Raw genomic sequence first — 20,061 nt, forward strand, 5'->3', positions numbered from 1 at the left:
CATCAATTTAATCCACTGTTGAGTCCCAATTACACACACCAGCTCCATAAATGCTCAAGAATTTAGTGGTGTCCACTGGGGGCTTACAGAACATCTTCCAAGATGTTAAAAACCACAGTGATGCCTGCTCACCACACACGCATAGCCAACAGCCAGATGAGAAGGCAGAGTAGTATTTCAGGCTACAGGTAACAAGGAGCCCCAAAACAAAAGCATTTGAACTCTCAGCTTCGAGTTCATTCTGGCTTTGTGCTTCACATAGCATCTGCTTAGATTTTCACTTTCAAACAATTCTGTCATTAAGAAATAAAAACTCAGCAGACATGAAAAGCAGGACATGGGGAGCTATGGTCAGCCATATAACGCCAGCAGACATCTACCACTCCTCTGAAACGAGTTCTTCCATCTAGAACTACCAGCAAAGACCAAAATATTTGAGAACCCTAGAAACTACCACCTCTATAACAGGCTTTAAATTCAGACTCCGCTGTAGTAAATGCAGTTCCTGTCTTTGGAACTTCGGAATCCACAAACTAACAGGATAGCACGTTCAAACAAGAGAACACCATTTCTGCAAGAGTTTGAGATAATCACAGGTGATACCAAATTGTTAACACAGAATTACCTTTGTTAATTTGGCAACGTTATGTTATGACTTGAGAACAGTTGTCTCAGTGACAGGGAAACCAGAAATCTGAACACTGATACAGATAAAGTTATCGGAACTACATGGACTTGCACAGATGTCTGCCTGGTTTCCTTGCTCTGGAACACATTTAAAAGCAAAACTGTGACCTGCACCTATGAAAGGTACATGGAAACCCCAGCTCACAAGTTTAAATAAGATGGGTTTCAAAACCATCTTCCTAAGTTCTTCCCTGTCCTATACCTTTGTCTTACCTGAAGATTCAGTATGTGAAATCAGTGAAATTTGTTTTGGAATTAAAGCCATGCTCTTACAATACTATGCTACTATTTTTACAGCCACATTAATAAGCATTTGCAAGATGTGAAAAGGCAGCATTACTTACCATCTAGTAATTCCAGAGTAACTGAAGGATCTACATATTCCCACCAGTGTTTTCCATCAGTTGATACTGGAATCTCCCAGTTGGACCACTTGCAGGCCAAGTGAATGCACACACAAGCTATCACTGTAGGCTTGTATTGAAGACAGAACGTAGTAAGGTGAAGACTGTTGCACACAAATTTTGTAATGAGGAACCAAAGGAAATCAAACATGTAAAACAAGAAAACCAAACAAATCAGCCATTAACACACAGCTTAAGATCATTTGTCAAACAACAGCAGTTAAACAGCAGCAGTTCATGGAACATTTTTCTGTTTAAATTCTTAAGGTGCCTTACTGCCTTAGTAAAACAAAGGGCAAGGCATTTATCTGACAACGCTTAATTTGCTGTTCCTGTAAAAAGACCGGTTAATAGTAAATAAATTCACCACTTTTTTACATAAGCACTAAAAAAGAAATTAGTGTAATATGGACAATTAAAATTATACCTACGCTAAAGGAAAATACAGTTCATTATACAGTCTTTGGTTTAGATGATTAGATGAAGATACCCAAAGTTTCACAGAGGCCAAATGAATTACTTTTGAGCTTAGCTTTCACCATGCCTGAGTTTGCGGTACTTGTGAACTCAACTGTAGCTTCCAGCTGGCAGCAGCACAGAGGCTTCGGTTCAGCTTCACTGCTTCATTGCAGCTTAACAGCTACTTCAAATACAGAAATCTGCCCACTAAAGAACCACCAAGAAATGTTTGTCTGGAATAACTAACCAACCAGTAGATGTTACTTAAATACTAGATAGATCTAGTGTAATCCTAATAAAGTGCAACGTTGTCTTGCAAGAAATAAACTGCAGTCATCATGAAATCAACACTAAAGCCTACTCTCAAATTCTGTCTCTCTACAACAGCCTATCCATACACAGTCTCCATCTGGAATCAATTAACTTCAAATTTATGGAAGTACTTAAGTTTTAAAACACGTATTTAAGATTAAAGAGCTGTTTCTAAAAGGAAGAACACTGGATTACTTCTAGTCTATTTGAAATGAAAAAAAAAAAATAAAAATCAACCAGATGAAAAGACTTGAGGCCCACTATAATTTTATAAGTTAAGACTGGATCAACATATTTAAAGTTAAGAGAAAACTGCCATTAACTAGAAGTGTAAACTAAAAATAGTTTTGTACTTACCAAGATCCTCGAATTTCTAGGTTAAGTTTAGCTCTCTGTAATCTTTAGCTGCTATTCAGGCTACCAATTTTAGACTTATGCACTCACAATCGAGAAAATGTCATCAGAAAGCACCACTACACTTCTCATTGTGCATTTAACCCCTTTGTGCCATCAAGCCCTTGTACAATACACCGCACTGCAAACAGAAAGGTACCACCACTGTAGATGGCCCAGTCTCCTGTTGCAACAAGGGTAAGACACATGTAGGGGGCCCTGCAGTAAAGGAAGCTATAGTGTGCTACAACAGTGCAACAAAGAGGTTCAGGATAACAACCTGTTGGTAGCCATGAAATAGGATGTCTGTGCCAAATCCTTGCTTGCTGTAAGAAAAAGAAAAACAAAGTGGTTAAGGATCTATGCTAACTTATCAGGTTCATTCCAAAATTAAAAGTTTTTACCTTCCAAAAGCACTATTTACTATTTTCACAGAACTGACTTGAATTTAACTAGCTAGCCTTTTAAGTCTTTCCAAGGTACAAAAGTGTCCATTACATTCAGTAACTGGAGATGGACCAGGCCTTTGGTCCACTGACTCTCCCTTCACTCAGCCCATAGAACTGTTTCCCTTTCCTTATCTACCCCACTAAAGCCTCATACATGAAAGCACTCTTCTAGAAATACTCGACTCCCTCCCCCCACCCAAACAGCAGACTGCAGCAAGGCAGTCTATAAAAACCAAACACTACAATGCAAGTTCTGCTCTTAGAGAGGAACACGACAGTATGGCTGGAGAACCCACCTCCCCCCATAAAACTGTAACCACGTTTCTCCCCAGAACCTCAGAACACAGCTCCCAAGCTAGATGGTTAGAAAAACAAGCTTTCTGCTCCTTCTAATCAAGAGCACAGTACTCGTATCATTTTCTTCCACACTTGTTAAACCTGTGTCAAAGCTTCTGATAAGTAGTAAACAACTGCATTTTTGTCAGAAAAAAATATGCAAGAGACTGCAACATACCACAGACAAAAAGCCAATGACTTACACTGTTACAACCATCTAGCATTGACCCCTACCAGTGAAACCCCAGTGATCCTCACTCAAGTAAAAGAACTTACTGTAACATGTACATAATGGGATAGCTGGGCACAATGGTATTAATTGAAGATTGAATGCAGCCTTCATTGAATTCTTACTTTGACGCTATCACTTGAAATCAGTGCTACCTGCAGAAAGTGTATTGTTGAATTTTATGTCAAAGGGTATACTGTCACAAAACTTTATTTTAAATGATCTTTCGATTAAATTTGAGAAATACTGCAGTGGCCTTTAACATTTAATAAAAAAGAAGTGTATTAAAATCATTTAGCTATTTTTAATGATTGCCAAAGAGTATAAATCAGGTTTTTCTTCACGCTACGCAGATAGACAGTGCCATAATCTGAAAATAACATGGAAGGAACGGGGTAACAGGATCCATTCCTGCACACAAATTCTGCTAATCCATGATAATCAAAAGGCGAGCTACGTGACAGGGTTATACTATAATTAGTTTGCAAACTACAGTGGTAGTTTATGCCAGATAACCATGGAGATCAACCTTTTCCACTCCCTTTCATAAAAAAAAAAAAAAAAAGTACAAGGCAATATTACCGAAAAGAAAAACTAAACTAAGATCATAAAAACAAATGAAAACACAGAATGGTTTAACAAGACTGAAACTGATGTCTTGCTCTTTGTTTTTCAAAGTAATGTCTGAAGGACCTTCAATAATTTCTACGTTCTGGACAGTTACAGCATGTTGTAATTAAGGGACTGGACCAAGAGGCATCTCTACTCTTAGTGAAATGGCACTTTCAAAAAAGGAAGAAAAGCAGATGCCAGAAAACTTCTATTTAACATCAGCTTGAAAGTTGAGTAAATCAAAACACATACCTGGAAGAAAAGAATCACATCTTGAAACAAACATTTTTAGCCTCAGTAAAAAAATTAATGTGATAAATACCTTACCTACACTACAAGCAGTATCATACTTGTTTGAATGGATTTACAGCTAAATAACCAACACTGCCAAAATCAGAAGGAAGTTCAGCTCAATAATTAAAACTCTCTGTAAAGACAAGGCACAATTGAAAACAACTGTCCCAAACTCTTCTCTTACATTTAGAGCAGTTCTTCTTCAGTACAGTCTGCCCACTAAAATTAAAACTAATAAATCCTGGTTCCTATATTTCCTTTATAGCAAAGTAGAGGAAAGTTCATTCCCGAAATCATATTAAGTACACAGGTTAAAACAAGCCAGCACAGCTTGCCTGTTACAACTGGTAAGATGTAGGGCAGATGACCGATATCGGACATTAATAATCAGTTTCATATTTTTTCATTCAGGAGTGATTTAAAAAACTTACCCTGTCTCACCACTGCAGAAGCAACTGTAAGGCAGGGGATTACTTAACCAAGATTTTGAAACAGGACTGGCTGTCTGATACAACTCCCGGAAGCCTACTGACTCCAAGCAATTCCCAGTGTGAAGCAAAAATGTTTTTTATTGGATATGGTCACACAGATACACTGCTGCAACTCCAAGATATTCTCATTCTTTTCTTCAACACTAAATTTAACTTTGATCTTGACATAATCATGAAAATGCAATTGCCAAGTTACCCTTTGGAGCACAGTGGCTGGGACCCTGAGAAAACGTGCAAGCATCCCCAGAAAAAAAAAAAAGACCAGGGATAAGCCAATCAATATCAGAAGACTAGAAGGCTGCTGAAATAGTTGTGAGGGGAAAAAAAAACCCACAGGCCTCTGAATGGAGCTGTTGGCAGACACTTGTTTTACCTAAAAAGGACTGGAGAAGGCCATAGCATAGGTCTTCAGGTCTGATCAGTCCTGGCAGCTTTATTTTTTGGAAGCTGCTAAACCTTGCGAACAGGCCTGTAAAAGACTGAGGCGAAAGTTCAGAATGCAAAAGTTGCCTGTAGCATGGCTTGAGTACAGCTCACATCTAAGATTTTTTCCACACCACTGTACTGAGATCTAAGTTGTCCTCAAATTGATCTCTTCTGCAGACTTGATAAGCCTGATTTAACCCCACTATGGTTTGCTTGAAGAACTTGACAGTGCAATTTCCACAGATGGCTAGCAAGGATCATGGGAGTTCAAGGTACCTTATAACCTGCAGAGTAGTGAGAACAATCTTAGAAATTCTTGTGATTCCATCTTCAGTTCCAAAAGAAGGTTGTGTACCAACACAAAAAAAGGAATGATGGAAGACTTCCCAAGATGAAGATAAGGAGACAGATTTCTCCCTTCACCAGATGCAGCTAAGAACAGACTGAGTGTGCACCAGAGCTTAAGAGGGCACTGTGATGGTCTTGGCTCTAGGGCAGTTTCACTGCTCAACTAGAATTCAAGCCAGTGAAGGTAGTTCGGCACAAATCAAAATGATTGATTTTATTTTTCTTCTTCCCTTTTTCTCTTCATCATTGGAGCATCCTTGGAGTGGGTACTGAAGCTTGCCTTTATGGATCCACTGCCCCAGATTCCTTAGAAGACCTGTGAGATCCTAAGGAATGATGGTCCTGTCTCCTCTTCTCAGTCTCTTGACACTGAGGAAGAATGGTGCAGAAAACAGACTGAGCCCAGACCCATCCTTGACTACTATACTGACTAAACCGTAAAGATGGAACAATTTTATGGACCCATGAAACTCTGAAAGCAAGAATAACATCTTACACCTAAACACCCTGATCAACATATACAAACACACACAAACCCAGTCACCCCTTACCAACAATAATCTATTTTGTCTACTATGACTTTCAAGAAGGGTTTCAATCTTGAGGCAAATTAAACTTTTCCTGTAGTTGTAAATTCAAGCAGATTAAGTTTATTAGCAGCAGTTCCCACTTACTAGATCAGCTTCCAACAGTTTTTTTTTTCCCTGTCTGGAGGGTCTTCTGACAAAGGACTTTGCTGGAACTTTTGAACCTCATCAACGGAATATAATTTTTTAAAGGAAACAGATTAACACAGGTAACAGTGAGAGCATAAAGCACACCACTCTGGATGCAAGATAACAAAAAGTGATAGAGGGAATCAGGCATCTTCTTAGCTCCTTCATTAAGGAGCTTCATTCATTCATTGTTTAAGGAAATATTGGATTGTTTGAGGAACAGTTGGATTTTGTGTTGAGGGACATGGTTTAGTGAGTACTATTGGTGATAGGAGGATGTTTGGACTGGATGATCTTGAAGGTCTTTTCCAACCTTGGTGATTCTGTGATTAAATGTAAGTTTTAGCCAGCTTTTCTGAGAAAGCAGGGCTTTTCTCCTGACATGATAATTCAGCGCACGTGTGCTGAGCCAAAAAGCCTCATTAAGTCACTCAGGACTTGTTAAGTCCTCAGCTAACTTTGCACCCTCTGACAGTTAAACAATCAGCCAAGTTATCTTCTTCCCTTCCCTCTCCTTTCAAAGATACTGTTGAAGGTTTTGATCATAATAATCTTGGATGAATGAATCTCCTTTAGTGTAAGACAAACTTACTTTGCCTTCTGGAATAATTACCAGAACCGCATGAAGTAACCCTACATTGCTTTAACTTCTCAATCAATCTCTTCAGCATTGAGGGCTTACCACAGACAGTGGTTTTCAGTATACACTGAAAGCTTCAGGACTGGATATCCAAGTCTAGAACCTATCTACATTAAAGCAACACTGTCCAAGAAGTAGATATTAAGAGGGAAAAATCATATCACAGTATCACTGCCAGAAATCCATCTTTATCCACTCAATACAAACAGCTAAGATTCCACAGTAATTATTCTGAATTAACTTTCAAACACCACTACATTTTTCACATTTCATGTTTTAAATTTATGGATTTTTGCCATGTCTAAAAATTAGGTATTCAAGTCTCACGTTCACAGCCCATACCACCCCAGGGGGGGAATATGCTAACAAGAACTCTATTCATATATGTACACACACTAAGAAGCACACCTACCCAGCTCAGTAGCTTTTCAAGCAACAATTGTATTAAATTCATCTTGCACCAGTTCTTGAGGCGTGCAGACTTCCATTCCTCAGTGAAGTCTTCAGATTTCAAAATTTCATATCATTTTGAATTTTAAGTACCTTGTTAAGCTGCACTGACATTAAATACTAGCTTTAAATTTTAAAGTTTTAATCATAACATGTACCTAGAGCGCACCAACTGTTAGTACACAAAAGTGGCAGACAGCACACACAGGAAACAGCTGAACTGTAGAGCAGTATCCACCCCTGACTAAAGGAAATGAAGTTTACATAACAGTGACTGTAAGCTTCCATCAGACACACACACACGAATGTGGAAGTCCTGAACTATTCACACTACTGCTTACCACTGCCTTCCTGCTCCCCCCAGACACTGAGATGAAGCACTGAGGCTCACGCGTATCAATAAAATGTGCTAACATTTATGTTGGCCAACAGCTAAGAAAACTCAAGGCAAAACCTTACAGAGCTGCCAATGCAATCTATTAAGACACTAGCTGCAATTATGCACTGAGTCACAATCAAATCTGGACAGAAAGCAAAGAATGCTGTAATACCCAAGGTTGCAATAAAGCTACTTCGTATGCAAATAAGCTACATACAACACCAGCTCTCCTCAAATTCTAGTAAGCTACTTTAAAGTGAGAAAGAAGCTTTTTTTTCCCTTTCAAAGAACGACCTTACTTCTAGAATCACTACAAAACAAGCCTAAGTCAACCTGGTTATGTTGTACCTACCCTTCTGATATTTCACAGGGGGAGGAAGACCTTTGAAGAACTTAAACTTAGCTATTCTTCACTGAGACAACAGTTAATGACTAAAGGTCAGCAACTACAGTCTAATCATTTCCAAGCATTTCTTAAATTAAGGGACATGTTTTAAAGCAAAAAGCCTATTTTATGAGCCTTTTCAATTGATTCCCCAACACCCATCCCTTATAAGAGATTTTTTTTTTTTTTTTTAAAGATCTGAAGGAAACAGACTTAAGAATTGTGTGTCAAAACTCAACAAAAATACTGAAAAAATTTCTAGCTGGAGTCTCATTCATGAGCTGCATGCAAGTTAGAGGATGCACAAAACAAAAGGTTAGGAGTTTGTTACTACCTAATCCAAATTAGTACGCTACTTCAGAAAAACAATTAGTCACATCGTTAAGTATTCACATGTGATAGCAGACTTGGTATGTACTCTGTATATCCCACAGCTTGTGAGGTTTGATAAGGTTGAAAGCTTAGCATTAGCCATTACTTAACACAAACTGTGAAACTACTTCAGAGTGAAAATCAACCCAGAATTTAGATTTCAACTAATAACTGCTTTGTAATTTGAGAAGACATGGAACAGATCACTCAATCAAATTTATTAAGTAAGCAAAAAATTCATAAAGGACAGAGAAGTGGACTCTTCAAACTCTAAATGTTAAGAGCAGGCTTTTAGGAACTAGCTTTAAACAAACTTTGGACAACATAGTAGATCATATTACACAAATAACATCTTCAAATCACTATAAAGGCAAAAAAAAGAGCTTACACAAGGGGATATAAGCCACTGACCTCTCACTAATTGCGTGCATTTCACAACATCTGTGTGCGGATGTTCAATGGTAATCTCAAAACCTTAAGAGTTAAGAACATATTTTAGAACAACACATTTTCATCTGTAAAATACACAGAAAACTCTTCCTTTTCCCTAAGACCTAATACTTGCAAAACCTTCCCAACACAGATCACGGAACACTCCAAGTACCTTCTATTCTGCATCCTTTCATATTGTTGATGGTAAACAGTAGAGCCCTTCAAAGATCAATATTCCTGCATTACTCTCAAGTTCTGTATAGTGTCTGTGAAGCTACTGCATTTTTAAAGAACGACATAAGAACAGTTTCCAGTACATCTGTAAGTCAGCACAAGCTGCATCACGGACACTGAAACGTGTGCACATGCATGCACTTTATTCAATCATTTCTGGGACTAACAGACATGTTGCATCCATGAGATTACCAACTAAGACAATTTATAGGCCAGTCACTCCAGAAAGCTATCTTTGTTTATAGAGCTATTTTAAAAAATGGGTCACTACTATTAACTTTTTTTATTTTTTTTTAATCACACACACTCAGTGGTATTTAAGTCAGTGTTCTCAGGCCTGCCAGCTTTGTCTTTATTGACATCACTTTAAAGCTAAAACAACTTCTTATCAGATTCTGGAATTACCTGAATCCATTAAACAGTAACAGTGCACATTTTGATGTTCAGAGGCAGTAACCCTACGCAATCACATTTTTCTATTAAAGACAAAATGGGGAAGAACATTTGGCATGAAGCTTTTACCATTTGCTTCAGAACACACACAGCTAACTTAGTACATGCTACCTCACATAAAGAAACATCAACACCATTACTATTATTTTGACGGGTATACTTCTTTACTCCATCAAAAAACTATCCAAACATTTGAGAAGTACTGGTATAACATTTCTCTCCAGAATGAGCACAATATGGAACTAGACTCACAAGTTACATGCAAAAACTAGTGAAATTTTAATATACTAGCAGTGCATCAAAAAAAATTCTGCTACCTGGGTCCCATTACTGGTTCATGAGAAGCTGGCTGCACAAAAGGTATTTAGGAAGACATACCTAAAGTTTGAAGCATTATTGTTTCAAGTATAACCAGCTCTTGAGCTTGCTGAAGATATGCCTAAAACAAACAAGCAAACACGTCAAGACACAGGTATTTATTGTCTCGATATTTCAATTATACACTTCCTTTTTAACTAATAGGCATGATCAATATAAATTAAAGAGCACTACCCATGTCACAGGGCACTGACAATTCACAGTGCTTCGCTGTATCCATTAGTATGTTCTTGCAAGTTTAGTTATACCAGCTTAACCACCCCTGGCAGCAAAGTTTCTTTACCCTGGATTTGATACTTGTAGCAGAGGTTTTTTTTTGCTTTTTTTTTTTTTTTGTTTGTTTTTGGAGAGTGGGGGACATTAGACACATTGTGGAGGCTTGCCAGTGCAAACTAACTCAAGTATCTCTAAGGAGGTTATGACAAGTACATTAAAATACAGCTGGACATACTCAACCAGCCTTAGTCTGGGCTCAAATATGTATCTAATACAGCTCCGTGTGTCACTTCATGAACAGGGAGCATGGCAAATAGTTTTGATTGCCAGTTCAGATCCAGCAGGGCATAACTAGCTCAGCCAGACCATTACGCAGAGTAACTGATGCATTTCCATCTTACTTGCTCATACACATGGTTCTAAGAAGCATCATAAAAAGAAATAAAATGAAGCGAGAGCTGCACAAAGTCTGGCAAATGCAAGGAAGACCAAACGTACAGCAGAGATGACATCTGTATGGCATCCCTTAAAACACAGTGTAGAAAATGGCACACAGTAAGCCTCGGATTGAGTATTTCTTCATCAGCATCTTGAAGTCTACATGAAGCACGAGACTTATAGAACCACACATGAAACCTCTTTAATGCCTTGTGTAGACTCCTACTATACCAGTCTTAGCAATAATGCAAGTTCAAGGACTGTCATAACTCTGTCCAACTGTCATAACTCAAATATTCCAGTGCTCAATTAGCTTTATTAAGTAATACAAGAGATCTGTATTACTTAATAGTTCAAACAAGTTTTTTCTCATTTGTAGATAGCAATAATCCAGTCAAGACAATGCAGCAGCTCATGAGACAAAGCATCATCTGAATATCTTTAAATCATGACTTTGACCTACATCACACTTTGTATCCAGTTGTGGCTCATGAGGATGAAGACACGCATTTACTACTTTAATAACATGTTCCAGCTTCCGTGGCTGTTCTTCCACTTTCGCAGCCAAGAACAATGCCGTAGGAGATATAATCTGAAGAAGAAAAACACGTGTACTTTTTACAAATAGGACTTAAATTTTCAATGGAAAGTGTAAGCTAATAATTAGAAAAGGTTTAGACATTGAATTATTTGTTTTTAAGCAGTTCCAAAATCACGGAAGATGGTAAAAGTAACTCATCATGTTTAACCTGTAAGTGATGCAATCTTCCCAGGAGTAGCATAGCTTGTGAAAGGAGTAGCATAAAAGCTAAGTTGCATTATATTAAGTTATCTGAGGTCAACCTAATTCTAGCTCAACATAAAAATAATAGATTTTGTCCAGTAGATTTAGTCACACCAGAACATACTTTTCAAGCTAAATACACTTGATGAGAAAGTTCATCTAAGTTCTAGCATAGTCATGAGCCATCACAGCACTTTTTCAATAATAGTCAAAAAAGCTGAGATCAAGTTCTGATAGCATGTGTTTCTCCTAAACAGCAAGCAACTTGGCAGAGAACTTTAAGAAAAACAGCTCACATAACTAACTATAGGTTATACAAATGCAAGTACAGTAAGCATAACATCACAGCGCAGCCACTGATTAAACAAAGAATTTTACTCCCAGAAATTTTTCTATATACCCAGCTGTATCTGGAAGGCAAAGCACAAAGACTCACAAAACACCAGTTATATCAAGCATTAGCAAAGACAAGTTACAAATGAAGACAACAATTCTATAGAACTCTAGGTATCCTAAGTTGGCAGCAAACCACCAGTTGACAGTTCCGTATCACCTACAATGAAATGGAGTTTTCATGCCTAGCTGTCAGCTATAATGACTGATTTGTACACAAATACGGCTAACCACAAATGACTTAAAAGAATCATGGTCCTCTTTGTATGCAAAAGTTGCCCACATTAAATTCCAATTAAAAATGGCAGAAATCTTCATGTAGATATCAGCAGATTAGATCAGTTAAAATTAAGCATTTATTCAGTAATTCAAAAATAGCTGCTTGATGAGTGTTTAATTAATGCACAGTGCTCATAGAGCAAATACTGGATTTCTATTTAATCACTCCATAAAACTAGAACTGAATGAGTCGAACCGTAGTCATACTTCCCCCTACATTTTTTCTTTGTAAGTAGCCCTTTGTTGTGCAAAATGAAACATTTGGTAAAAAAAACATCCCAATATATAAAGGACTGCAATGAGCTGATCAGAATGGAACACGTAGTAATTACCTATAATGTTTAAGATGGCAAAAAGTACTCCCCCGACACATTTGAAAGTTTCCTCAAATCCCTCTGAAACGTCCACTTGGATCTTAAGAAAAACTTGTAAGTTGGCAGATTAAGGAAAAATTGACAATTGAAGAAAAGAAGGCAAGGTACCCTTTGAGGCACAGAAGCGCGTCAACCAAACAACCTAATACTCTTCAAAAAATCCACCAAAATCCACAAACAAACAGAACAAAAAGTCCCAGGGAACAAGTTCTTTCACAACTGAGACAAAACTCCATTTTCAAGAAACTTGTAATCTAACCCTTACAAATGAATGAAAAAAAGTCTGATGCCAAGCAGTACTGAGCAAAGCCACATTAACACTGTGATTTAAGATCCTGACTGTTTTTGAGAAATTTACACCCACATTGTTTGAAATAAAGACATGAAATTCTGGAAGAAATTCCCTTTCCTAGGATATACTAATTAACACATGCCTCAGTTAAGCTAGGGGACAAACCTTTAAATACAACATGCAGCTCCTACAACAGGGCCAGCCTAATAACAAGGATTATGGTCTCAGAAACAACCCTGACCCAAATTAGCAGAGGCCCAGCCATCCACAGAAACCCAAACTACCCAGCCATCCACAGAAACCCAAACTACTGAGAAGGAAATTGGAAATACTTAATAATAGAGTTGTAAAGAAACAAGTTTGGCAGCACACTGGACAAACATGACAAGGTATTCATGAGGACACCAGGCAGACTAACAGGCTCCATTTTTTAACTCAATGAAAAGACAATGAGGCAGACTTCGATGGACTGAAAACTGAAACTGCCATGAACTCAGCACACTGGAGTCAATGAGAAAGAAAAAAAACTAAGTATGTGTATATGGAATTAGAAACAGGCTGGACAGTGGGAAGAAGCTTCAAAAGGCAATTCCCAGCTTTTCATGATGGTAGTTTTTGTTTTTAAACCAGCTATTTGCAGCAGTGCCTTACAGCTGGGGTGAAGAACAGCAGAAGCTGATTTTGCCTACGCAGCCAGCAAAAGCAATTGCACTGTTGTTCCCTCGCTCCTGCCTTACCATCCCCTCCAAGGATAACATTGTCCCTTGTTCTGGCATTCAGGCCTTCGTTTTTCTAGCTTTGCATAGAAGTTTAATTCAAATATATCCTAATTAGAAGTCTATTTCTACACAATTGGAAGTTTCCAAATTTACTTTTTTGAAAAATGCAACTACTAGAAATTATTATGGAAATATTTACATTTCAGAGACATTCTTGAACCAAACCACCAAGAACTACACAACTAAGTTATCAGCAAATCCTCAGTCAATATTATTTTATGTCTGACTACAGTTAAGCTTTATTTGATTCCAAAGAAGCCCAGCACTTATCAGGGTATTTTGTAATTTACCAAGAGGTGTCACTTCTAGTCAGGAAGCCTCCTCACCAGGACCTTACAGAAAATGGTTCTGCAGGCTGATAAAAGTCAACCTGATTAACGGCTATTTAGCTCCGGTTCATCAGAATTCTACACACACCACAATTCTCTACTTACTTAAAGGAAGTGTTGGCTTCTGGCCAAAGAGTTTCAGGTCTTTGTCTTGGCTAGAACTGGGGCTCACTTTCCCAGTTTGGAGTAGGTCAGTACTTTTACATCCCTTGATTTGAGGAAAACAAAACCCTTATAAAGTTTTGGACTTGGCATACTCAGTCTTCAGCAAAGAACACCTCGCCTTCTAAGTATGTAACTTCAAAATTACTCATTCAGCTTTCATTCACTTCTAACTCTTTGAAGTAGCAGAAAAAGTATCAAAGACATTTGACAAAGCTGTAAGATTCTTGTACACAAGCATCCCCACTTGACATTAAGCCAAATAAATTATCACGCAATCAAAATAAGATTTGAACAACATCTTCATTTGTGAAGTTACATCCCACTTTCCTGCTAGCTCAGAGAATAAGAACCCAAATGCCAAGGAAATAAAAACACAAAACATACAAGCCTCATTATGATGACAGCCAAGGGGCATTACACAGCAAGTTTTATTGGTAGAAGTGGTACAAGTCCTTTTCACAATAAATAGTACCAGACATTTTGTAAAGACAGCGTTGCTACAAGGAAGACATTTGGAATCTCAGAATACATCTCCAGTGGGTACACAGTTTTCTAAGAATTCCCTTTCCCTTCCCATGTCAATATTACCATGTTTTTAAACTTGACGTATTGTAGTTCAGACAATGAATGGGTCCAGTTTATGAGTCTATGATGGAGCTGCAAGTATCACTCTAAAAGCTGAGAGTTTTCACTTTTTTTTTTTTTTTTTTTTTAAATCATTACCACCAGCAGCTTATATTCCATAAAAAGAACTAATATATTAAAATGGGAACTCTAATGGGAACTCTAAGCAACTCAAGTGCTCAAAAACAGTCTCTCTAAAGTTTGGCTTGTATTGTGAAAGTTCTGAGAACTTGCACAGCTGCAAAATCAATTATTTAATATTGCAGTTTGGACAGAAAACAGGAATGGAACAGAGGAGTGGGAAATAAAGAACCCCCACAACCCCTGCACACTCAGCCACCTACCTTGCACTTCAGGACAAATTCCTTCTGCAGTCTCTCTTTGGGCACTTTACTGTGCCCCACTGTGTGGTACATCATCAACCAGTTGTTTGGTATTCCACATGGCATTTAAGGATTAGATTTAAAAATACAACTATCATTTGGATGCCTTACCTCTCATCTCCAGCATACCACAGATTCTTCCCCCTTCTGTTCTTGAAATCACAGTGTACTGAATAATATGCTTCTATAAGTGGCATTTGCTATATAGCATCAGACAAAGTACTACAGGAAAATTAAAAATCTTCTGCAAGTACTATTTAAGATGTTTTAAGGTATCACTGTAACAGGCTTGTACTTTCTATTCAAGCCAGCAAACTCTCCCACCCCCTGATCTTAGCACTGACTACATTTATGCTCAGCAAACCAAAGTTGATACACCCCAGTTCACTGCTAACACAGAATAATTTGCACTACTGCTGAAATGCAATTTGCATGCTAGATTAGTAGTTAGCACACCTATTTCTGTTTACCAGCTTCAAGCAAGTTTCTGCCAGCAGCTGGAGCACATCAACTTCACAGGGTCTCACCCTGCTGTGCATTCACTATTTGATGCTGGAATCATTGTAACTGAAAGTATGTTCTTTGAAGATGAACTGTAGTATTTGAAAAGTGACTTGCTAACCCGCAGCAATTCTCAAGAAACATGGGCTTTAGGTCTCTGGGGCAGTAAATGCAATATGTTCAGAATGGACTGGCCACACTGCTGTGTCCCACCCCTGGGGGTCTAGTGAATGAAAACACTTGTTAATTCTGCTCCCTACTCACAGACACTTCTCAAAATCCTGAAAGCATGCAGGATTATTAAACAATAATTTATTATATTTAGGAAGAAACAACAGAATTAGCACAACATCTATTCAATAAATTACCTTCCATTACAAAACTTGCTTAGTAAAACAATGAAGTGCATATGACATATTACATGTATCTGCACAACCCCACAATCATTCATAACAAACACTCCAGTGTTTATTACTCAGTGAAAAACATTAACCTGCCAATAAAGCAAGAAAAGATTCTAAATTTCTTCCACTGGCAGATCATAACAATTCCAACCGGTGGCTGTCTACATTCCTATCCTCTGCCTTCCTTCTTTCCCCAGATAAATATCACTGCATGCATACATGAAGAAACACAACTGATTCCCTCCATAGACCATTTTAGCTTGGTCTCAGCTTCAAGACTGACAGTACTTTATTACTTAACTTCCAAGGAGATTTGTTTCTTCTTGCAACAGATAAACACTGTTAACTTTTTCAGCTTGCCAAGTACTCTGGAGATTTGATATTAAGTATTTATTACAGACCCCGGCTTTTGCTTTCTCTACAGAGAACCTGCCAGATGGTATGGCAATAAGAATTTTAAAAGCAGCTCATGTTGAGATCACCCCCTTCTCCCTAGAAGAATAGTGGGGAAAAAAAAAATCTATAACTTCTCCATCAACACACACAGAAAGCTACTGGCTGGCCTAATTAAGAACTAGCAAAAGTTATTCAACAGAAACCAGTATTTCCCTGTGCTAACTTACAGTGTACTAGCTTTTAACTTTCACTTGAATACTGTTACCTGAGATTACACATAACAATTTATTCTCCTTTAACATCTGGAGTTCCAATGGCATTCAGCCATTTGATGGCTTACTCGTGAACTTTAAGTCTCACAAATACATTGTAAGGCTTGGTTTTCATCAGGAGGGCACTATGTATCCAAGTAGCACCATGCTTCCAGTTCCAAGTGACCTGGCATTTTCTAGCATCTGGTGAAAACCAGAACACAGCAGCCTAAGCTTCTTGCTAGCTAAGTCTATCCTCAACTACTAGCTGGGAGGGCAAGCATTAATCCAGCTGTGTGACAACACAAGCCCTTGCTGGGGCACCTCTCCATTCCAAGCAACTACCTTGCTTACCAAGTCCACAAACAGCCAGGGAAAGCTCTGAAAGCAGCACCAGCTCCAGGTTACTGCTCCACTGGTAGCACCACACACAGAGGCAGAGAAGGAGAGGACAAGTGTTTCACTGCCTTCCCTTCATTAATTCAGAAACATTCCTAAAGGACATACTGATCCTTAAGGTCCCTTCCAACCCAAACCAGCCTATGATTCCATGACATTTAATTACAAAGCCTGTTGGAACTTATTTGCATGTGTGCTATTCTTGGTCTAAAATTAGAAAGCAGTTCTAGGAAAGTACCTTTTGATTGGTACATACATCAGTTCAACAGATATCTCTCTATCATTACATGAGCAAAACGTACATCACATATTTCTTCCTGTTCAAGTTTCTCAGACTGATGGAAGCTTATCTGAGGTTGTGCTTACAGGCTTAGCTATTATCCCCAAAACCTGTAACACTACAGTCTTGGTGCCAAGCCTGCTGCAGGAGTCTGAATTTACCACAAGCTTTGCACAAAAATAATTCCATACCTTTCTGAAGTGTGTCTATAGTCTGATATGCATGCCTTGCTCAATAAACACCAAATGAGACACCATGTGCTTAGCCAGTAACGACAGAAATGCAACATCAGACAAAGGATACCACTGCAACCTACTGCGATCACCACCTGCCCACATTTCAGACAGTGCCAATTTTGCAATGTTCTACCTCTGGGTAGACCAAGGTCTTCTCTGGCCTAGATCCTAACATCAGTCACACTCTGCATTATTTCTTTCATCATAAGAAGCCAAGGTCTGAGGAAAACCATCCTTGTCACTTAAAGACCTCCCACTATCACCATTCACTGTTCTGCAAAATCAGTACTAAGTCTTTAAAAAAAAACCAAAACACCACAAGAGAAGATAAGAAAGAAACCTAGAATACTGTATTATTTTTTCTGATATCCGCATCTGATAATCCGGATGTAAAAAAAAAAAAAAAAAAAATCTTTAAGTCTTCAAAACGGTATCTTAAAGTTCCATAGTTGCTTAAAGAAAAACACCTCACAAAAATAGTATTTTTCCTGAAGAATTTTGTTCTTCATACCACACACAAGTATTCAAACTCAGCATGCTTACTTCACTAGCTCAAACAGGACAGTCAGCATTTTCTTATGAACTCAGAATGTTTTTCTTGTCTAACACAACTTATCGTCAAACTAAGACAAAAGCGGCTAAGCACAGTTATATTAATTTTCAAGCGTAGAAACACAACCCCTGCAGACCCACGTACAACCGTATCACAGCTGGCAGACGCAGCACGCCAGCACTGCCACTCCATTCACTAATAGCGCTCCTACGAGCGCCAGCCAGATTCACACCACCGGGTGCATCCTGCACACACGTGAGGTGTCTGCTGATGGTGCCTTTGTTGTGAATTTCGGGGGCAGAAGACAAAAACATAATTTCTACTCGATCAAGTAATTCGGACCTGAAGAGGAACGATCGCTGCCGGACCGAAAGCACTGACACAAAGCCAGAATGCCTACAAACACACCCAGCTCCACAACCCAGCCCAGGAATGGAGCACGTGTCAGCTTTACCGCCGAAATTACGTACACGTGATTACCGCAAATAAAACCATACTTACATTTCGATTAAATTTCGTGAAGGAGTGATGCATATAGAACCTGTGCATGTAAACAATCGCGGTGTTTATCGTCAGCTGAGATCTGGAGCACCGAATGAAGGAAGCAGAAACGATAACAAACGGAGATGCTGTTTTCTACACGCCACCTCCAGCCGGGCGCGACAGCCGGCCCGGAGCCCCGCCAGACGGGCGGGCAGAAGCGCGGAGCGCCGCAGCACGGGCACAGCGGCGAGGGGAGAGCGGTGCGAACCGCCGGCTCAACTCGGGCACCTCGCTACCGGATCCCAGGCTTCGCTCCGCTTTGTTCGAAGCCAGAAGCGACGCTCAGAGCCCCGCGAGGCCGCGCCGACAAAGCTCGGCCCCTCCTCCCGCCATGTCCCCGGGCCCGACCCCCGTCAGCGGGCAGCTCCCGCGGCTCCCGCACACGTGCGAGGAGACCCTGCCGGCGGACAGCGGCGGACAGCGGCGGCTCGCGGCCCCGGGCGCCCCGACCCGGCCCTTCCCTCCCCGCCCGGCCCCCGCCGCTCGGATACACGTTGAGGCGCTGGCCCATGTCTTGAATGAGGTTGGCCGCCTGCTGCCGGTACGAGAGCTCCTTGTCGGCCTCCACGCCGCAGCGCCGTGATGGCGTGTTCTCCAGCTGCTCCCGGCTGAAGAACCAGCGCGAGGCCGCCGAGGAGCCGCCGCCGCCGCCCCGCGCCGAGGTGCCCGCGCCTGAGCCCGCCGCCGCCATGACACTTCCTTCCCCTCCTCCTCCTGCGGCCCCGCCCGCCGGCGGCAGTGCCGCGCCCGCTTCCTCCCCTCCGCCCTCCATGGCGGCTCTCGCGAGATAGGACGGCCTATCTACTCTCGACCATAGAGTTCGGCAGCGCCGCGGCGAGAGCGTCGCCACGTTCGTGCGCGTTTGAGTGGTGGAGCGTCACGTGGCCTGCGGGAAGTCATAGCGACACGAGTAGGCTGACCCCCCCCCAAGTGCGGCAGCTGCAACAGCTACGCAATCTCCGCAACCGGCCCCTGCTAAAGAGCTGGTCTCTCTCTAGACTACGGAAATGACGTAGGCCCACCCCTCTTCTCTGCTCGCTGCCCGGCGCTGATTGGCTCGGCCCTCCCCTCGCTCTCTCCGCCTGCTCACGGTCGGCTCGCGCCGTGTGAGCGCGGGAACGTGAAAGGGCGCGCGGGAGGGAGGGGAGAGCGGCCGGACAGCCCGGGTCGGCAGCCCGCAGAGTTACGTGTGCTGCGGCCGGCGGGTGTACCGAACGGACGTTGAGCAGTTTGCACCGAGATAGTCTCAGTAGCGCTTGGGATCGCGGAGTCAGTCAGTATCCGGGGAACAGACAGGTACTGCTCAGCGCTGGGGGCTCCGGGAGAACGCGAACGGTGAATTGCGCTGGTTTAAGTGTGTGGAGAAATCTTATTTTCCTCTTAGGACCATTTAAGTGTCTATGAAAGTCAGTGCGCTACAGGAATGAGAGAGTTGCCATTCCCATCCTCTGGCACTGAATTAAGGCTTAATCTCCTAACGCAGATAAGGAGCTCAGAGCAGTGAAGAGCTCCGTCCTCAGACGCACGGGAACAGCGCGGCCGTGCGCGGGAAATAACGGCGCG

The 20,061-nt window shown here is 40.6% G+C and overlaps 2 protein-coding genes across 6 annotated transcripts in view; one reads left to right on the plus strand and one right to left on the minus strand.

The window, feature by feature from the left end:
* MAP3K19 (mitogen-activated protein kinase kinase kinase 19) overlaps nt 1–5,761 on the plus strand; it is a 28,053-nt gene extending 22,292 nt beyond the window's left edge. The window contains exon 11 of the mRNA XM_042877974.1: nt 5,693–5,761. The gene's annotated coding sequence lies outside the window, so the exon portion shown is untranslated. The remainder of the gene's footprint in view (nt 1–5,692) is intronic.
* CCNT2 (cyclin T2) overlaps nt 1–19,270 on the minus strand; it is a 27,561-nt gene extending 8,291 nt beyond the window's left edge. Inside the window, exons 1-7 of one of the 5 annotated variants that reach the window (XM_042877660.1) lie at nt 18,990–19,270; nt 18,457–18,538; nt 10,997–11,125; nt 9,880–9,940; nt 8,794–8,856; nt 2,536–2,581; nt 1,032–1,195 (exon numbers count right to left, since the gene is read on the minus strand). In XM_042877660.1, the coding sequence (XP_042733594.1) occupies nt 1,032–1,195; nt 2,536–2,581; nt 8,794–8,856; nt 9,880–9,940; nt 10,997–11,125; nt 18,457–18,538; nt 18,990–19,270 (826 nt within the window). Of the gene's footprint in view, nt 1–1,031; nt 1,196–2,535; nt 2,582–3,316; nt 5,803–8,793; nt 8,857–9,879; nt 9,941–10,996; nt 11,126–18,456; nt 18,539–18,989 lie in introns of those variants that run through there. The other 4 variants (XM_042877664.1, XM_042877663.1, XM_042877662.1 and 1 more) reach the window with 4 other exon arrangements.
* Nucleotides 19,271–20,061: the final 791 nt, after the last annotated feature.

This window comes from Lagopus leucura, unplaced genomic scaffold, assembly GCF_019238085.1.
Source record: "Lagopus leucura isolate 7727_CA_CO unplaced genomic scaffold, USGS_WTPT01 Super-Scaffold_100019, whole genome shotgun sequence".
NCBI classification, from domain to species: domain Eukaryota; kingdom Metazoa; phylum Chordata; class Aves; order Galliformes; family Phasianidae; genus Lagopus; species Lagopus leucura.